The sequence below is a fragment of the Mirounga leonina genome, unplaced genomic scaffold, assembly GCF_011800145.1.
Source record: "Mirounga leonina isolate KUSES-001 unplaced genomic scaffold, KU_Mleo_1.0 Mir_101479, whole genome shotgun sequence".
NCBI classification, from domain to species: domain Eukaryota; kingdom Metazoa; phylum Chordata; class Mammalia; order Carnivora; family Phocidae; genus Mirounga; species Mirounga leonina.
The window spans coordinates 190,026-211,107 of record NW_023270134.1 but is presented as its reverse complement, the minus strand read 5'-3'; the positions used below and the strand labels follow the sequence as shown (position 1 = coordinate 211,107).

At 38.8% G+C, this 21,082-nt stretch overlaps 1 protein-coding gene and 1 long non-coding RNA gene across 6 annotated transcripts in view; one reads left to right on the top strand and one right to left on the bottom strand.

The window, feature by feature from the left end:
• Nucleotides 1–43: 43 nt before the first annotated feature.
• On the bottom strand, nt 44–19,880 carry BTG3 (BTG anti-proliferation factor 3). Of its 2 annotated transcripts, none has more exons than XM_035028415.1 (5): nt 19,679–19,880; nt 15,376–15,554; nt 11,334–11,471; nt 5,503–5,710; nt 44–728 (listed from the first exon to the last, which is right to left on the bottom strand). In XM_035028415.1, exons 1-5 carry the CDS (start codon nt 19,691–19,693, stop codon nt 489–491), a joined length of 780 nt encoding a protein of 259 aa, XP_034884306.1. In that variant the 5' UTR covers nt 19,694–19,880; the 3' UTR covers nt 44–488. The 2 variants fall into 2 exon arrangements, with proteins under 2 accessions (XP_034884306.1, XP_034884386.1); XM_035028495.1 differs by lacking the exon at nt 19,679–19,880 and adding an exon at nt 19,170–19,362.
• The window catches only part of LOC118025822, a 95,180-nt gene continuing 92,231 nt past the window's right edge, over nt 18,134–21,082 (top strand). For all 4 annotated transcript variants that reach the window (XR_004683439.1, XR_004683419.1, XR_004683434.1 and 1 more), the window contains exon 1: nt 18,134–18,540. This is a non-coding gene — a long non-coding RNA (uncharacterized LOC118025822). The remainder of the gene's footprint in view (nt 18,541–21,082) is intronic.

Here is a 21,082-nt window from a genome sequence, read left to right as displayed (position 1 = left end):
TTGCTATTTCTCCCTTTTTTTATGCACAGAAAAGAAGCACACATTGTCATGCCTCAAACTACTTTTTATTTGCAACTACATGATTTCACGCAATTCTTCTAAACAATGACATAAAATAGATTTCCTTGTGTATAAATAACTTACATACTCTCCATAAAGTAAATGCTCAAAGGTGCTAGAACAGATCGTCTGCTGCTACAGTGTTCTCGTATCCAACAGAGTTGATGCACAATATATAAATACTCAAGTCCAATATTAAAAACTCAGGCACTTGACTAACTTTAATAAAGTTTCTCAAACTATATCAATATATCTAAAGTGCATATATATTTTTTAAGAAAGATTATTATCAATAACTTTTCTATAAAAATAAGTTTGACGGTTTGGCCCATCTAACTTTACTACTATGAGTATGAACTTTTAACTTTTAATGTGGTCAGGCTTATTCTACCTTCTCTCAACACTGACACCAACAGAATCAAAAGCAGCTAGTGAGGTGCTAACATGTGAGGATTAATCCAGTGATTCCGGTCACAATGCATTCCAGGAGGAGGTACCCATGTTACTGGAATTGGGCGATACGGTTTATTCTTTCTTCCCTGATTTGGATAACCAAATGGAACAGGAGGAGGGTAGTGATTCTGATGACCATTCCCTCGGTACATTCCTGGCTTTTTTCTGGGCAAAGGGTGCCACACTGGAAGAGGAGGGAATATCAATTCTGAAATCTACATGAAAGAGAAAACAGTAAGTTAATTCAAAGGAAAAATTAGTCACATGTAAAAACAAGGTGAATTTCCAGGTTACCCACTGAAGAAAAACAAAATCACTCACCCATACCCTTAAGAGTAGGTCTAAATGACATTTCTATGGTCAGATCTAAATATGTTAAAAACTTCATATGTAATAGGTGACTGATTAGTTTTCTGAATGAATGAAAATGAATAAGCACAAAACAGCACTCTAATAAACAAAAATAAATAAAACAACCAGAAAAGATCAAAACAGAAATCAATGGAAGGCTGAAAGGACCTATCATGTTTTAAACCAGTGATTTCCACAGCTGGCTGGTTAATAAGGAGTCACCTAAAAAGCTTTTAAAACGTAGAATATTCATGCCCTAGCCCTGGTCTACTGAACAGTAAGAATAACAAAATTTTAGAATCAGAGGCCAGGTATTCTGACCACAATGTAGGTGATTCTGATGTAGCCAGTTTGTGTTTAGGAACAACAGTCTTAGATTATCCCCTAAGTCAAATGGGACATCAAGTTCACATTACTCAAAAAGTTATCAACAGTTTTGGACCCCCTGCTCAGAATGCTATACCTTGTGACTATGAGTTTCTGAATTCTCTGATTTCTAATCTTCTCTTTTTAGTACAAGTATTTTAAAATTTATGTTCTGTATAAAATTGTATTCATATCATAGAAAATACAAAAGGTATAAAACCATATACAGGAAAAAGTCCCTCTTTATCTGATTATCAGCTACCCAGTTACCCTCTCAGAGGCAACTGACACGAATTATTTTTTTTGTGTGTATACCCTTGGAAATATTTCATGCATATACTTGGGGGTACATCTATACACACATTTTAAAAAACATGCACATACAATTTTGTTTACTCTTTTTTACACTTGACAAATACATCTCAGAGACATTCATATCAATACATAAATTCCTTTTCCATTATTTTACAGCTAGATGTAATGCAATGACTATGCCACAACTAAATTAACTAGTGTCCCAATGATAGAACATTTAGGCCGTTTCAGTGTTTTACTATTAAAAAAAATGCACAGGGGCGCCTGGGTGGCTCAGTCGTTAAGCATCTGCCTCTGATTTAGGTCATAATCCCAGGGTCTTGGGATGGAGCCCCGCATCGGGCTCCCTGCTCCACAGGAAGCCTGCTTCTCCCTCTCCCACTCCCCCTGCTTATGTTCCCTCTCGCTGTATCTCTGTCAAATAAATAAATAAAATCTTTAAAAAACAAAACAATGCACAACAAATAAAATAATGCTTCAATGAATAACCTTAGTATAGTTAATTCTTGATTATATAAAATAATGAAGAAATAAGAAAGAATTTAGAGTTCCAACTAATAATTGACCTATACTACAAACAGGTAGCAAAATGAAATGTTTTCATTTCTTTTTATATTGGGATGCTGAAAAGGTTTTAAAACTGTCAGAAAGAAGGGGTGCCTGTCTGGCTCAGTGAGAGGAGTATGAGACTTTTTATCTCGGGGTTGTGAGTTCAAGCCCCACTTTGGGTGTACAGATTACTTAAAAATAAGATCTTTATTTAAAAAAAAAACAAACAAAACCCTATCAGAAAGAAGACAAAATTCTAGAGCTTACATTACCCTTTCCAGTTAATCCTCACACCCCACAAGCAGCCACTGCTCTGATTTCTATCACCAGACTGAGTTTTCCCTGTTTGTGAACTTCATGTAAATAGAATCATCTAGCATGTATTCTTTTGTGTATGGCAAAATTCTTTGCTCAATCAAATGTTTTTGAGGTCTTTCCATATTGTGTCTATTATTAGTTCATCCTATTTTATTGCTATTATTCTACTGTGTGAATACCTCACAATTTTTCTCCCATTTACCTGTTAATGGACATTTTGGTTGTTTTTCATTTTACTGTTATGAAAAAATCTGCTATAAACAGAATATTCTAATACATGAGTTTGTGATATTTATTTTCATTTCTCTTGTTAAATACTTAAGAGTGTGACTGTTGGGTAATAGTGTAGATGCATATTTAACAAATGCCAGAGTTTTCCAAAGTGGTTATACCATTTTACACTCCCACCAACAGTTTATGAATTCAGCTACTTCATATCCTTGCCAACAATCGGTGGTGTGAGACTTTAATTTTAGCCATTCTGGAAGAAGTAGTGTTTCATTGTGGTTTTAATTTGCATTTCCCAGATGACAAATAAGGTTAGGCACCTTTTCATGTGTTTATTGGACATTTATATAACTTCTTTTGTACAGTGTCTATTCACATCTTCTGCCCATTATTTTTAATTGGGTCGTTTGTCTTTTATTATTGATTTATAGGAATGATTTATAAAGTATATTCCAGAAACAAGTCCTTTGATGTATGTACTGAGAATATTTTGTTCCAGTCTATGCTTTGCCCATTCCATTCATTTTCTTAATGGTTTGTTTTGATGAGCAAAGATTTTAAATTCTGATGAAGTCAAATTTATCAAGTTCTTTTCTTGTGTTTTTTGTATCCCCTGGAAGAAATCTTTATCTCAACTAATAAAGATATCTCTCAATATTTTCTTCTGAAAGTGTCGAAGTTAGCTTTTATGTTTAGGTCTATGACCCATCTCAAATTAAATTTTTTGTGTATGCTGTCAGGAAGAAGTTAGGTTTTTTTTTTTTTTTCCTATACAGAGTATCCAATTGTTTAGTACCAGTTCTTGAAGACTTTCCCTACTGAACTGCTCTGACACTTACCTTAAAAAAAAAAAAAAAAAAAGACTGTACATATTCAAGTCTGTGTCTGGGCTCTCTATATTGTTCCATTAACATATTTGTGTCTTTAAATCTACCACACTGTCTCGATAGACATAATAGCTTTATATAAGTGTAAGGCCTCTAAATTGATTCTCCTTTTTATAAATTTTAGAATCAATTTATCACTTTGTAGAAAAATCTTGTTGGGATTTTGATTGATACTGAGTTGCATCTATGGATCAATTTGGGGAGAAATGACAATCTTCACTTCTTAATTAGTAGAGTAATCTCTGGGGGTACCTTTAAAAAACAGACTCCTAAGAGAACAAAGATCCCAAGCTAGGAACTTTGTATCCTTACTTTGATAAGGCCCCTTTTAAACCTTTCAGCAGGTTCAAGATGAAAACGTAGATAGGAAGAAAAGATTAAAGTGGGCCACTTGCACCAGCTTTCTACACAATAGCTTTTAACAGCCATGCTTCTCTGTCATGAAATGTTTTGTTAGTGAATATAATGTCAAGTAAAAATGTTTTATTTTAAAAGCATACAATAGACATTTCAATTTTCATGCCTTTGTTATAATTTTATCCTAAAAGTTTCTCAACATGGGGGGAAATAAATACAATTTAAAAGGAAAATCTAAAAATTAAAGGTCAATTTACTTGTAAAGTATCAGCAGCAATCAATTCAATTTGAGACTGACTTTCTTGCTTTGTTGAGTAGCAATAAAATTCTGAGATAAAATTGCCACATGTGAATGAATTCCAGGCAATTTAACAACTGTAATTTAGAGTATATAATATGTCATGCAGAGAAAAAAAAAAGCCCCAAATTTATGACAAAAGTCTTAAAAATGATACCTGAAATACAAATATTATGTTTACTTATCTATATAGGGAATCTCTCAGGAAGAATACAAATGTAACTGGTAATGAATACTTCCATGGAAAGGTACAGGACTGGTGGTTGGGGGTAGTGAGGGAAGACCTGGTCACTATTACATTCTTTTACACTGTTTGAAGTTGTTTAAAGCAAGTGCATGTTATCTTACAATATTCATATATACATATATCCCTAAAAATGATAATCCTCAGAACTAGTCTTCCTCATAAGCCTAGAAGGATAATTCAACAAATGAAAAGAAGAGAGAAATGAAAAATTAAGTTATACTGAAAGCATGTTCATTACATAAATGTATGGTGAATTGAAAGATTTAGTTTCTTATACTCAAAACTCTTACTCAGTTCTAAATTCTTACTAAAACTCAATTCAACCCTACCATGAACCTGTTATGTTTCATTATGTCTAATTAAGGCCAAATTAATAAAAATAGGTATATTTTAAAATACACACAAAATTAGAAAAAAGTACATGTACAGAGTAAGGCTCAACTCAAAAGATTTCTTTAAATTTTTTTGACTTGTCTTTTCTGTCGAAGAGTATTATCATACTGAGAATTTTTTAAAGTATATTAAATATTCTTTGGTTATGTGGGGTATAAATAATAAATAAGTGGACGAATTTGTAAGTGCATGCATGGTTGCTTCAACTGTTGAAGTAAAGGAGATATTGTTTTGACTTGAGTGAAAAATTAACTCATATACTTCAGTGAAGTTTCTCTTTAATCATGGAGAAAAGAAAGCTAAGCCCAACGGTATGAATCAGAAGTGCTGAAGACGACAAAAACTGAATACCTACTTTTTAATACAATAAAGATTTAAAAAATAGGAATGTTTTATCACCATGACTTTTTCGTCTTTCCCACACCTTTTAAAATCTATTTCTCATAAATAAATAAATTAATTAAAAAAATGTACTTATCCTACTTAATGGAGTAGTAAAAGCAGACCCTTGATAAATGACTCAGGATGCCCCTTTACATCTCAAAGGAACAGCTTCCTTTTACGTGGAAAAGAACTGGCATTCAAACTCTCAAATCAGAAACCGTGGGCAACATGAACAGGACTACCTGGAATGACCTGGCAAGGTCACAACCTTTACTAGACAGCCATTCCATGGTTACCTGGTACACAGGGCTTGGGGTCGCAGTCAGCGAACTGGGTTTCACTTCTACTTCCTTACTTGTTTCTTCATCTGAAGAAGAGGATCCTGAATGATAATCAGAGGTAACCTTATCAAGGGCCCTGGTAACTTTCTTGGAGATTTCATCCTTGTTCTCATCCTCATTTTCAAAGCTGGCAACAATGAATGCATTGTTTTTCTCTCCATACCTAAGGATTAAAAAAACAAACTCATAAACCTTGAAGTGCCATCAACAAAAGCAAGAAATTGTCCATAAAACAATCAAACAGGCTTGGATATGCCATTGGTCCAAAGCAAAGAAGGAACCCTCCCAGAACATAACCCTACATAATATAATATCTTAACCCAGGGGCGCCTGGGTGGCTCAGTCGTTAAGCATCTGCCTTCGGCTCAGGTCATGATCCCAGGGTCCTGGGATCGAGCCCCGAATTGGGCTCCCTGCTTGGCGGGAAGCCTGCTTCTCCCTCTCCCACTCCCCCTGCTTGTCCTCCCTCTCTGTCTCTCTCTCTGTCAAATAAATAAATAAAATCTTAAAAATATATATAGTATCTTAACCCAATTCCATGCCAATAGGCAGACCATCATTTTCTACCTCTGGCTTATTTAATGCAAATAAAAGTGATTCCATTCTCTTCCCAATTTTCTTTCCTACTGCCACTAACAAAAATAATTGTTTAAAACACTAAAGAGAAATTCACTGTTTTGATTACATTTTTGTATATACCATTAAACTGGCTGTACAGCAAAATTTTTTAATGTGTTTTTAACCACTGTAATGTAGATACTAGTAATTCAAGTCACAAATTAACTAGACATTTCCTTTGAGATTTACTTTTACCATGATTAAATAAAAGAGGGGCCTGGATTGCCTATATCCACACTGACAAAAATGAGAACTGAGGCAACTGAAAAACAAATAACCCCTGAAAATAAAGGGGTTTTTCTTGAATTATATTGCTTACCTAATGGAGATTCCTAGGAAAACTCACTTTCTCATCTTAATTTTTTTTTTAAAAAGTAAAATTTATTTTACTTTTAATCATGCCAAAATATTTTTAGAGCCTTGAGCTAGAAGATCAATTGTTAGAATATGTAACTTTGGCTGTTGGCTACTTAAAAAAAAAAAAAAAGGAAAATTCTGCAATGAGGGAAGATAGCATAATTAATAGTAAAACTAGCAGTTTCTTTTTTTTTTTTCCCCGAGAGAGAGAGAGAATCTTAAGCAGGATCCACGCCCAGCATTGAGCCCAATGCAGGCTTGATCTCATGCCCCTGAGGTCACGACCTGAGCTGAAATCAAGAGTTGGATGCTTAACCAACTGAGCCACCCAGGTGCCCTGTAAAACTAGTTTTCATTTGGAGAATAGGAGAAACCCACAAATCTATTTGAATAAGACTGCACAACATAAACACTATGAAACAATTTCTAGTAAGTGTTAGGACAAAGAAAATGAATTTTTTTTTTTTTTTTTTAAAGATTTTATTTATTTGAAGAGAGAGACACAGCGAGAGAGGGAACACAAGCAGGGGGAGTGGCAGAGGGAGAAGCAGGCTTCCCGCGGAGCAGGGAGCCTGATGTGGGGCTCGATCCCAGGACCCTGGGATCACGACCTGAGCCGAAGGCAGACGCTTAACGACTGAGCCACCCAGGCGCCCCAAAGAAAATGAATTGTTAAGCAGTTCTTATACAATATGTAATTAAAGTTAGGGAGACCAGGTAATTTTAAGCTTAAAAAACCAAAAACCTGGATAGAAAAAGTGTTAGGGGCACCTGGGTGGCTCAGTAGGTTAAGCGTCTGCCTTCGGCTCGGGTCATGATCCCGGGGTCCTGGGATGGAGCCCCACATCGGGCTCCCTGCTCAGCGGGGAGCCTACTTCTCCCTCTCCCTCTGCCTGCCTGCCTATTTGTGATCTCTCTCTCGCTCTCTGTCAAATAAATAAAATCTTAAAAAAAAAAGAGAGAGAAACAGGGTTAATAATAACTATGTCAATTTCATTTTGAGGTAAGTCTTGTCTCAAATTATTTCTGAATCAGGATATGTATAATAAAGTAAAAGGCCAAGCTGCAATAAAGCCTTTGAAAGTTTTACGGAAATCATGTAGCCTCACAGATGAGTTCTACTTCTTTATATAGCTGTGCTGTCTTCCATTCTCACACAGGCTGAATGGGGCCATAAATGCTACCTAAATATGGGACATAACTCCTTTTTCTATTCTTTTTCAGTTTATCTCATAAAAGGAGTTGCTACAGATGGTGGAAAGAGCACTGAACATGTTTCTGGTTCCGGCTCTCCCACTAACTAGCTCTGTGACAAGGGGCAAGTCATTTAATGTCTCCAGGCCACAGTTTCCTATCTGCTGGGCAAGAAAGCTGGAACTGGCTGGATACTGGTTGGTCTTCAGCTAGCGATTCCTCCTAGTATAAGATGCCTGAGCAGTTAGGCAAGTTCTTCACAACACAGAATTCTTGTACTATAATTTCCAGTTTACTTAGCTAAGTTTTAGCAATGGAAATGTACCTCTCCATCCTGCCCTGGGTTTAAAGACTCAACAAATTTCAATACAAAGGTTAATTCATATGTTAATAATATCAGCAATATTAACAATGGGCTTAGGCCTACCTTCAGTTTTGCCCATTAATGGAGTCAAAATTCAAGTAAACAGAAAGGCAGGCAATTTGAGAAAAATCCCTTACCTTTGTAGAAACAGAAAACTAAATCAAGGGCAGACACCTAGCTTTATTAACTCAGATTTCTTTGACATGCAAGTTCAATTAGGCACCGCATCTTTCCCTTTCTAGGATTTTGGTATGAGAATTCTCTTCATGGTAAGTGAAGCAGTTTACTATATTATTGTAACATTAGTGTGGGCAGTTAATGTCTTAGAATTAGTAATGGACAACTTTTAAACTTTCCATTTTTCAACCACACACTGCTAAAATTAAGTCCAATTTAGTTAATTTGAAACAAATCAATAGTATCTAATGCTCTGTTGTATCAGGAAAAGGATTACAGAAATTACAAAAAAAAGGATATACAATATGTTGGATAGATAAGAAAGCTATGAGCCATTCTCAGGCATTCTCTTTATAGGAAGGATCTGTTATCTATTCTGTATCTCCTCACATAGTTCACTAAATGATAACCTTTTTTTTTTTTTTTTAAGATTTTATTTATTTGACAGAGACAGCAAGAGAGGGAACACAAGCAGGGGGAGTGGGAGAGGGAGAAGCAGGCTTCCCGCTGAGCAGGGAGCCCAATGTGGGGCTTGATCCCAGCACCCTGGGATCATGACCTGAGCCGAAGGCAGACGCTTAACAAGACTGAGCCACCCAGGCGCCCCATAAATGATAACCTTTCTAACTACATAACACTTTGTATACTTCCAATATTTTATCCTGATGGAATAACTCAGTCATACTATGAAGAATGTTCCCTTCAGTGCATTTCAATTTTTTTATAAGTTTAGTTTCTAGTGTACCAATGAGTTATTATTATTAGTGACTCTCAGATATTTGTTCAATTATATAACTGCTAGATTAGCTTTATTTTAATTTTCAGAATATTTATCTTTACAGTTTTGGTCCCAAAGCACTAACCAATATTGCAATCTCCTCTATTAACTCACAATCACCTCTACTCAATTGCTAGCATGTCTTTCTTTGGGGTTTTATTATCATGGAATGAGTACCCCACATTCTGAAGGTGATTTGTATTAGCTGTGAAAAACTATCACATCACAGCCAATTTTTGGCAAAAGTTTAATTGTGTGTAAAATTATTAAAAGGCTACTGAATGCAAAGATTTTCATATATTAATAAGATGAAAGAACAATAATTTTTCATTATCTGGAATCATTACCTAATGAAGTATCCACTTAAGCAGAAGGTCTATTTATATAAAGCTTTTATCTTCAGGTGCCAAGATTTAGTTTAAGCCATTTCAAATAAATATGCCCAAAATGTTTATATAATTACCCAACCTTTTAAGCATTTTTGAACATAGAAACATTTCCCTAATGATGTAAAATCATTGTATTAAATACTCATTATTTGACTGGGTAATAATACATTTTGCCAACTCTTTAGCTTTTTTGCTCCCGCCTCCATATAAGACTATATGATATTCTTTTGGTAGCTTTATAACTACATGAAAAAGCCCCTTTCAAACACTGCTTATAATTTTTTATGGCTGAAAAGCTGTGTGTTAAATAAGTGAGTCAGGATCTAAGTGCAGGCCTAATAAAAAAGTAAGCAATTCAATATAGTAACTTTGTGATAGCTAGTTCTTATATACTGAGGTCTTCAGCAGGGGTTCAGTGGCCAACATCTATAAAGTCTGACCTTAGCCTAAGATGAGTCCTAAATTAGTCCCAGAATCTAAAAATGTTTGACCTTCTTGGACCAAAATTGAGATGTCTTGCTCCTTTTTCTAACTGAGAAAGAAGTGCTGGATAATCTAGTACCTAAGTTTCCCAAAGCAAGAAGCTTACACAAACAGCTTATACCACGTAGCTCCATGGTGGTCCAGAATAATTCAGTGGAAGAATTACCATGTATTTTTGTCATGACATGTCATCACCTCTACTTTTATTGTTGGAGATCAGGTCAAAGGCTATGACCACCTTTGGAATATATTAGGATTGCATTAAAAAGCATCTCTACTGTAGTCAACAGGTTGAAATGCACTTAAAACCAAAAAGAAATACCCTAAAGGAACAGCTGTAGGAAATCACTTGCTGGGGATTCCATGCATCTATTCATCCGAATTCTTCCTGCCTGGAAACGTCCTTCCCACCCTGTCATCTAGTCAACTGCATCCTTCCCCACCCAGCTCTAGAATCCCCCATTTGGTAGTTTTTTCTAATTCCCAGCAAAGGCAGTAACCTTCTCTTTGTGCCACCAACCACTGCATTTTGTACATATTTCTATTACAGCATAAATCACACTGTTGTAATCTGCTTATTCTTTCTTCTCCCTTATTATGCTTTGAACAACCTGACAGCAGAAATGTCCTTTCATTTTTTAAAACCCCACAACTGGGGTGCCTGGGTGGCTCAGCTGTTAAGCATCTGCCTTTGGCTCAGGTCATGATCCCAGGGTTCTGGGATCGAGCTCCACATAGGACTCCCTGCTCCACGGGAGGCCTGCTTCTCCCTCTCCCACTCCACCCGCTCCTGTTACCTCTCTGTCAAATAAATAAATAAAATCTTAAAAAAAACCACAACTAAGAATGCCTGGTCCACAATTGATGTTTTTTAGAATGAATGGAATTCAATTAGATATCATACCTAACACTCACCTTTTACTATTCTGCTCATTAGATGAGAAATAATTTCCACTATAAAAACAAAACCATGAAAATAATACTAGGTCACTTAAAAATCAAAAAGGGAGAGGGAGGCAAGAATAGAAACAAACAGAAACAGAAACGAAGCAAAAGTTATTATTACCCACTACTATTTGGGCTTAACTTCTTTCCTAATTTGAAGAGGGGAAAGACAGGTGTACCACCAATGAAAGACAATAACTGACCTATAGAAGTCTAGGTGTCTAAATTCTGCTTCTTGGTATATAATAAACTTCTTGGCAGAGCCCTAGGAAAACCCTACCCAATCAAGTTTTCAAGTTTCTTTAGCTGTAAAAAAGGAATGTAACTAGTCTTTCACCTTCAGATTACAAAGTTCACAACTGAGAAAGCCCAAACAACAGCTTCCAGCCAAAAACACACACAAGCAGGCAGTACCTGAGAGAAGTTCATAAAATCAGTTCCAGCATGGTAATCAGTTCAGCTGGCACACTCAAGAACTCACCGACAGCACACCTCACACGGATCCACCCACAGAGTGAGTTCCTTTGGTAAGCCTAGATCACTGTACAAGATGCAGCTGTTCTCACAGGCTTTCAGGACATCAGGATCAACTCTCTGAAACTTATTGACACGAATGCATCTACAACAAAGTAGAGTAATGTTAATACTTTAACTGAATATTAATCATAAACCTTGTTATAGTATTAGTATTTGCCAATGTGAATTTAAAACAAACCAACCCTGATGGAGAAACCAGGAGCATATCTATCCTAAATAGATAATAAATGTGAACTGAAGGCAAAGAGGCAGCATCATCAGTAAGACTACTCAGCCTGGTGTAAAGAGGAGGGCATCTGTCCGAGCCCAGGGAAATCATAAGAACTGGCTTTACATCATTTTAGCCAGAAACTATTCAATCTCACATGTACATTAAAAGACCAAGGAGCATTAAAGCTACATGAAATTACTTAGAGCTCTAAAGGTAGAAAGAAGTATTAATAGGTCAAGTTACTATATAACAAAATCTCTAAATAACAATAGACCTTAACCAATGTTTCAAAGATTTTGAAATTCTTGTGATGTTTTGGTCTTTCCCTGCTTATAAATCCCAGACAGTGTTAAGAAAGGTGTCCTTTTCTTCACCTATAATTGTTCTATAAATATATAATCAGTCCAGGACACAGAACCATTCATATTACATAGTTATGATTAAAATATAATCCAAAGTGTTACTGGCTTATCTCATTTATTTGTTACCAAAGGGTTTTCATTAAAAAAAAAAAAAGTCAAAATAATGGAAAAAATCAAAATGAAACAAAAAAAAACCCAAAACTAAATCAATAGAGCCTCTATTCCATTTTTTAAACCTAAGAAATATCACATCTACCTATGGAATGCTCAAAGATAGCTCCCAGGATGAAAGCAAAAATACATGTTAAAGTAAGCATTTTGCTTATGTACAGAAATGGTGGCTACAATAAAAGTATTTACTGCTTCTACAACTAAGAAATCAATCAAGAGATGCCAGGTTTTAGTACTAGTCCTAGTACTTATTTATTAGGTGAATTTAGATTAAGTCATTTCACCTCTTCCTCAGATGCAAAGCTCTCAAATATGGAAAATACAAGTTCATTGACAAATAGTAATTATACCACTAAATACAATGACATCAATAGAACATGCTGTTTAAAGTTTTTAAAAAATTATTTGATTTCAATTTTCACTTAACAACAGTGAAAAAGTTCTCATTAAGTAACAGCTAATACAGATTTCTAAATAGTAATAACTCTTTCTGAAGGTTTACTACACAATGGACAGTTTCCTAAGCGCTTTACATGTATTAACTTTTTATTTTCACAATTATCCTGTAAGTTAGATACCATTTCCCCATTGTAAGAAAGAAAGGAGGCAGAGTTGAGTAACTTGCCCAACTTCACAACTAGAAAGTGGTGAATCCAGGGGGTATTATCTGGACCACTGGACTCCAAAGTCGATTTCATTAAATATCCTATTCTGTCTGTGCTAATCTTAACATGACCATTAACAAGTAAGCAATTCAGAGTAAAAAAAATTGTTTTGCAGCACGTAAGATGCTATTTGTTCCTTTCTTTAAGATGGTCTATGTTTACAAATTCTAGTGTTGTGTAGGTTGATTCAAAAGTCCCATGTGCCCCAGGATCAAAAGCAGTTATAGGTAAGGAGATAGATCTTAGAAGTATGTGTTTTTATTATCTAAAATAAGGGTGATGTAGGCTCTAAGCTTAAAAAACACATATGTAAATAAAGATGCTTAGAGACTCTGATTCATTTGCATATCTTACATATTTTTGTGCTTTTTTTAACTCTATACTGTGACTACTTATCCATTAAGCAGTCTTCAAAAACAGGATTTTAAAAGCTGCATAAAAACACTCTATCATTTACTTAATGTTGACAGTTCTTTCCAATTTTTTGCAATTATACAGTGTAAGAAACATCCATATTCATACATATTTATCTGCATTTCTGATTATACTTCTAGAATAGATTTTTAGGAGACTTACTGTTCAAAGAATAGGAGTATTTTTACAGATCTTGATAATATTGCCAAATTGCCCTCCAAAAGCCTCTTAGTTGTAGATATTGTGGAGAAACAATTTTAATTTATAAACACTTTAGAAGAAAAAGAACTTCCAACCTACTCTATGGATTCAAGAGTCTCACTCTGGCTAATCCTATATTCTATTCATTTTTATAATAGTAACAACCCACCATTAAGTCTAATAGTTTTCTACTTCAAAGACAGCTTCAAAATGACTCAATAATGACACTTCTGATCATATGCCAATTTAATCCTGTTTAGCTAATTTTTTCCTCAAGTTTTAGAATTAATGGAAATGAAACTGTATACTGTCTGACCTTTAAGCATTTACTTGACAGTGTCTCTTTTCTCTTTTCTCAGTAATAGTAAAAAGTTGGTTTGGCACTTCCAAAAGCCTTTGTCCAATGTCAATTACATCAGTGTAAAAACCCTCAACAGCTCTAACTCACAAAAGTTGTTCACTCTATCAGAAATGAAGATGTGCAGGAAAAAAATTAAGAGAATCAAGTGAGAAGATAAAAAATAACTGGAGTCTGCTTTATATGGAACATCCACATTTCTACTTTATCACATTTTCCAATTTACTAGGAAACCTCCTGGGATAAAAATGAAGAGGAAAATGTATCAATAACTTTGACTCTTCAATAGAAAACATGCTCACCTGTGGCTTTCAGCAAATGAGAACTAAACAAATCATATCTCCACTTCCTTTGTAGACTCCCTGAATAGTCTTGCACTTATAAGAGCTAAGTGACTGAAAGGAAGCCCTTTTTACATCAAAGCACAGAAGTGCTGATTTGAGAAGGAAACTTTGGGGGCAGCAATATGCATAAATAAAAGAATTTCTGTAGTCACAACTGTTCTACTTTTACTTTTTTGTGGCCACCTCCACAAATGGGGCACGGTTTGACAGCTGAGTTATTTAGCAGAACCCAGGTTCTCAACACAGTGATCACATAAATACTAGGGAATGAGCATGCCAGAACATGTTTTGCAGGAGCTTGCTCTTCTTTACTCTAAGCTATAAATGTAACTTATAAACCAGAGTACAAAAAGACAGCTGCAAGTGAGAGTTACTTTCCTTCTCAGAGACAGGGCAACGGTCAAATTGTGTTGTGCAGAAGCCCATAAGAATTTAGAGTCAGTTAGACCTGAGTTCAAATCGTGGAGCTAATATTTACCATTTGTAGGTTGTACTAAGTTATCCTCATCAATAAAAGTTACAGTGGCTTCTACCATAAAGAATTATGCATAGTATAAATGAAATTATTATTATTATTTTTTAAGATTTTATTTATTTATTTGACAGAGAGAGACAGCGAGAGAAGGAACACAAGCAGGGGGAGTGGGAGGGAGAAGCAGGCTTCCCACCGAGCAGGGAGCCCCATGCGGGGCCCAATCCCAGGACCCTGGAGATCATGACCTGAGCCGAAGGCAGATGCTTAACGACTGAGCCACCCAGGCGCCCAGTGAAATTATTTCTGTGTCAACAATGCATTAGGGGTCTAATTTTCTTAGTTCTTGTTTGCCATAAAACTTTTACTTTTTCCAAAAACATGTAACATGTAATTTATTTGTAGAAACAAAGAAACTCGTTTCTCTCAACTCTTACCATGCCCATTTATGGGTGAGTTTTAGGGATCCTCTAGAATTGTGAAAACCCTCAAGTACCTGTGATACATAAAGAAATGCATTCAGTCAGAAGCCAAACTACAACCACAAGACTAACTCCCATGAGCTGACAGTATTGGCCTCCCAAGTCCAGGTCGTGGGACTCCATCAACAAATACCTGTATTTTAAAATGCGTAAGGAAAGAAAATACCAAAAGACACCCCAGAGTTCTGTATTTTGCAGTTAAACTGAAAGAAATGAACTAGACACCTTTCAGTTCTCTGGCCTTGTACTCATTTCAGGAGCTATCAGCCTCTTAGTCCAATCCAACTGTCCAGTCTAATCCTTTACCTGTAGGCCTGTCCTTTTGAAGGTTTTTCTGGATACCAGTGATTTTTGTATTTTTCTTGAAGTATAAGAGTCAATTTCTCAGCAAACCTCTCAACTGCCTCTTTTTTCAACTTGTCATGTTTTCGAACTAGCCTCGTAAAAAAGAAGACAACAGCAGCAATTTCGTTCTTCATCTTTCCCTGCAAAGAAAGATAAAAGTTTTTCTCAAAAAAACAAAACACAAAAACTGGAAGATAAAGCTCTGCAAAATATCCCTCCTTCACAGCTCCCTTCTTTCAATTTTATCTTGTGTTTCATTGGCTCATATCTGGAAAAAGGAACAAATAATCACTAAGTTAGGCCATAAAGACCTTATTATAATACTAAGAATCTTATCACTTAGCTTTGTGAAGTTCAGTAAAGAAAGCACACCAAATTGCTCCTGTTGGCCAAAATAAAATCAGAGATATCACTCAAAGAGAAGCACTACAATGATACCATTATATACTTTTTACTAAACATGTCAAGGTTTAGCTACAAGAATTTAAGTTTAAAATTCTGTGAAATAATTTGAACTTTAAAACACAATATTGTATAGCTACTATAGAAAACAGCGGTAATTCCTAAAAAAAAGTTAGAGTTACCATAAGACCAATCAATTCTATCCTCATAGCTATACACCCAAAAGAAGTAAAAACATATTTCTACACAAAAACAAGTACACAAGTGTCCACAGCATTATTCTTAACAGCCAAAAAATAGAAGCACCTAAATGTCCAACTGATGGACACTGACATTTGTCAACTGATGGAGAGATAAATGTGGTTACATACATGCAATGCAATATTCTTCAGCAACAAAAAGAGGAATGATGTACTGATACATGCTACAACAGAGGTGAACCTTGAACGCACTGTGTTAAGGGAAAGAAACCAGTTACAGAAGACCAAATATTGTATGACTGCATTTATATGAGTTTTCCAGAATAGGCAAATCCATATAGACAGGAAGTAGATTAGTGGCCTAGGGGCAGGAATGATGGGAGGAAAGGAGAGGCATCAATGAATGAATATAGGGTTTCCTTTTAAGGTGAGGAAAATATCCCAAAATTAACTGTGGTGATGGCTACACAACTTTGTGAATACAATAAAACTAATGAACTGTAGATTTTAAATATGTAAATTGCATGCTATGTGAATCCTATTTGAATAACAAAGCTGTTACACATAAAGAAAAAAAAAAATCCAGCACTGAGGTTCTCTAAGTATTCTTTCAGGAACAGAGATATAGTTACCTAAAAGATATGACCAAAAACAGTGGTTCTATCAAAACATTTAAGAGAACAGAAATTCAGGGTCATCCACAGAAAAATTAAACTATAAGAAATAATCAGAGGGGCGCCTGGGTGGCTCAGTCGTTAAGAGTCTGCCTTCGGCTCAGGTCATGATCCCAGGGTCCTGGGATCGAGTCCCACATAGGGCTCCCTGCTCCGCGGGAAGCCTGCTTCTCCCTCTCCCATTCCCCCTGCTTGTGTTCCTGCTCTCGCTCTCTCTCTGTCAAATAAATAAATAAAATCTTAAAAAAAAAAAAAAAAAAGAAATAATCAGAGATTTAGCTGCATTGTGGAATTGCCTCAAGAAAGACTCTCTTTAAATGGCAGATCTGATTTACCATTGATTAATCCATAAAGGCAAAAACCTTATCCTGGTATTGTTTCGATGTATATTCTGTCTTTATGTGATGAGCTCATTCATTTGGCTGCTTTAAGTAACTTGGAGTTATTCAGATGCTGCATTTACTAAGCAGTATCACCCCTTTCAGAGCCAATTATCAAAGACATACAGCTTCTGCTATGTTTACTATAAAAACCAACTAACCTAGCTGATAGTTTGTGTTCTCACACATTTGTTTTCTCAAACCTCTTAAAGTCTCTCAGAATGATTCCTTTACTCCTTGTGCAAATTCAAACAAGGGATCTCACTGTGAAATAAATTCTACAGATCAGGGTGGGTATGGCTGCCAGCACACACCCACCCTGATCTCAGATGGGAAGACACCCAAACCTCCCTACTGGAACCCTAGAATGCCAAATCCACCTTTTCTGGCCAGCTACCAGACAAGAGGAACTGGATAGAAGAGCTGCGGAGGTACATACAACCCCAGTCTTCCACAACTGCCGAGGCATCCTCCTAAGAAAAATGTTGAGCCATTTCCACTGTATAAAGTTATATTTATATCCTACCACGTTATAATGGGAAAGAAAACCCACTGCAATTTAATATACGGTTTGGGATGAAAGTTGCTTGCTGATGGAACTACATTAGCTTCCATCTACCAAAGAAAAAACAAAGAACCACACTAAAGAAAAGTACTGAATCCTTTTAACTGTATCATTCTCCCCATTCATTAAATTTGTCGACTGTGCTCTACATATCTGAGTTTAGGGTTTTGTTTTCCTTTTTGTTTTGTTCTGTTTCATATCAAAAAATAAAAGAAAGGAAGGAAAGAACCACTTAGTGGTTGCTATTGCTTGTAACACAAGATGAGTCATATGGAATTACTTTTTTTTTTTTTCCGGTTTGAAGGAATGATGCCTGGAATAGCAGAAAAATTAACCCACTCCCAGCAGTTAGAATTCTGGGAGTACCAAAAGGTGAAAGACGGAGTTATAAAGTCAGAGGGCGAAACTAGAAGCAAGCTGGGCCAATAAGACCTTCGGCGCCTCGAGTAAGTAGCCGCAATTCCTCCACCCACACTCGGAGCGAAAAGCTCCCATTTTAAATATCGCACGGTGACGTCATCCCGGGACGTAGTCGCCGCGGCGGCGACTCCTCAAGTTCTACTTTGTTCCACAGGCTCCTCCGCTCGCAGTGGCGTGCGTAAAACCCAAGGAAAACCAAGCCCAACCTTCCAGGAGTTTATAACTGTGTACTCTTCCCTGTGTTCCAACGAGAGGCTCATCGCAACCGTTTCTAGACACACGTATTTCTGGTAGACGTTCCCAAGGTTGAGGAAGCGGGGATCCTGGCCGTGGGGGTGAGGAGCCCCTGACCCGCCTCAGCGGCGTTACAAGGCGGGCTCTCCGGGCGCTGAGGAGACGGCATTTCCCACGGGGCCGGGACTTGGACTTTTTAAGCCATCAAAACCTGCTGCTCAGCACTCACGCTTGGGTTTTAAGAGTGCTAGGTGAGTAGGCATCAAACATCTCCACCCACTCTGGAAAGAACGGCCTGCAAGCGCGTCCAACTTCTGCAGTCGCGGTTTTCCCCGAGTTAAGGGGGAAGGGCCGGGAGCCCCCTCCCCCTCCCCCCAAACAGCCTCCCTCGCAGGGTGCGCCTTCCCGTTCGCCCGCCGGTCCGCTGCCACCGGGCCGACTCCAGTCTCCGGGTGGCCCTGGGATCCAGGACGGGGCTCCCCTCGGGCTCGACCCCCCCCCCAGACAGCAAGCCCGGTCCCCGGCTCCAGAAAACGCACGGACGCGGAAGGGGGGTGGGCAGGCGCAAGGCTGTCGCCCACCCCGAGCGGAGGGTAACGCGCGGTGGAAACGTGGCAGGAGCCTCGAGGCGGCGTCTCCTCCGTCCCCATCCCGCCGAGGGTCCCGCGGAAACCCTCTCGGGCCACCCCCCTCCGTCCACAGTCCTTCCTTCGCGCCGGGCCGGGGCCGATGCAACCCGATTCGATCCCCACTCCTCCCCCTTCCCCGGCGCGCCGCCTGCCGCGAGCCTTCGACGTGGCCTCAGGGGCGTCGGGACCACCCTCCTCCCGGTGTCCTCAGCTCCACCATGTCCGCCTCCCCCCCGGCCCGGTCTCCTCACCGCCGCCGCCGCCGCCCTGGGGCCGCAGATTTGGCGGTCCCGACCGTCTCCGGGCCGGGAACCGAGGGCGCCGCCTCAGCGGGCCGGCGCTCGGCGGCAGCGAGCGCGGCGAGCCTAGTCCGGAGCGTGTGGCTCCCGCGTCGTCGGGCGACCGAGCGCGCGCTGAGAGGGCGGGCGGGCGGGCGGGAGAGCGCGCGCGCGCGCGAGCGAGCGAGCACAGCCCTGAGGCGACGCGCGGGGGGCTCGCAGCCCGGAAGAGAGGAGGGGCGATGACCCGGGAAAGGGTTGGCGCCGCGCGGGACCGGCTAGCGCGCCTTGGGGGCGGGGGAGGGGGGAGGGGTAGGAGCCGGAGGGGCGGGGCTTCGCCGAGAGCCCGCCCCCGAGACCCGGGCCGCGCGGCGCGGAGACCCTTCCAGTCCGACGGCTAGGCCCGGAGCGCCTCGGCCTTCGCTCCCCTGTGGGGATCCACGCGGAGGGCCGAGCTGACCCCCGCCAGCCGCCCGCCCTACCTGCTGCATCGCCATCCGGGGGTCGCGCTTGGGCCTCCGCTTTCCCCTCTGGGCTCTCCTTGCCAACCTGCCCCTGACAACCTCCGTCCACGAGTTCTAGACCCAGCTCTGCTCCAGCTCTTGAGAGGTGGGGTGGCGACCCGTATCAGATGGAGGGGAGACTTTGCATTTATGGACGGATCCTCGTCCTCGTTGTAATTTCAGGCGGGTCCACTGTGTAGCTGCTCTGTGATATTTTAGGTTGTTTGCTTACAACTCCCAGTTGAGCCGTTCCCTGGCCTGGCCGGAGGCTTCCTCGGAGCAGGGGCTACCCCCGTTGACTGATGTCCCGGCCTGGCACTGAGTAAGGTGTGTTGCACAAAGGAGGGGCTCCAGGGATGTTGGCCGGATGAATGAAACCTTGAGAGTCCAAGCTTTCTGTTACTGAGACGTTTCTACTCCAGGGTTTCCGCGATACAAAGCTTAATCTTTGAGCAAGTACAGATGTGGAAAAGGTGCATTTTAACATTCTGAAAAAAGGAGCATCTCTCTCCAATCTTTTACATTGAATTGGCACCATGTTACTGGTTTTGCGAAAGCACTTTAATACATCAGACCAGGAAAATTCAAGATATTTCTTTTAAAAATTATTTGCGAAAGAGAGCCAGTTTTCAGTTTCCAGCTGAAACATGTAAATTGCTCAAGCACTGATTGTTGAAATTGTAGATTGACCAGATTCTTCACTGCCTTCTAGGCCTAGGAGCATGTTTTCAGCCCAGTTCTATGAATATTTTAATTTTTTAAAATTACGGTATTATTTTTATTACTGATTCTGGTGATTATAGCTTACTCACAATTCAAAGCGATGTTTTTTTAGCATTAATAAATAGGAAATTCCAAAACCAGAACAGTAAGTTTTATTTGTTAAGAAAAAAAATTATACTGTTCGACCTATGGCTACTTATTGGTTGATTTAAAGAGCATGTTGATATTTACACCCTGGACTGTTCTAGGAGATAGGAGGGTGTTTTCATCATTCTAAACCCCTCTAACAATCTGATTGAGGTTATTTTACTGATAAAGGCGTTTATCTCTACAAGTTCATAAAATAGCTAAGTAGCCACAAACATTACTAAGAATTTGTCCAGAAATTTCTATAGCTTGAGTTTAGTATTTTGTGTGATGTTTATAAATCTGTGACCCACAGAGTCCAGTCTTAGAGCGGGACCATATTCAAAATACACAGGCAAATACCTGAAACCTAATTTTGAAATAACTCTTAAAAAATTCTCATAGTCCAAACACTGTGAAGCAGATACGTAACAACATATCTTAAACATCTCTCTTTTTTTCTCTCATCCACTGTTTTCACATAAGACAGCTGCTTGTATGCATCTGTCTTTCAAAACGTGCCCTACTCTTCTC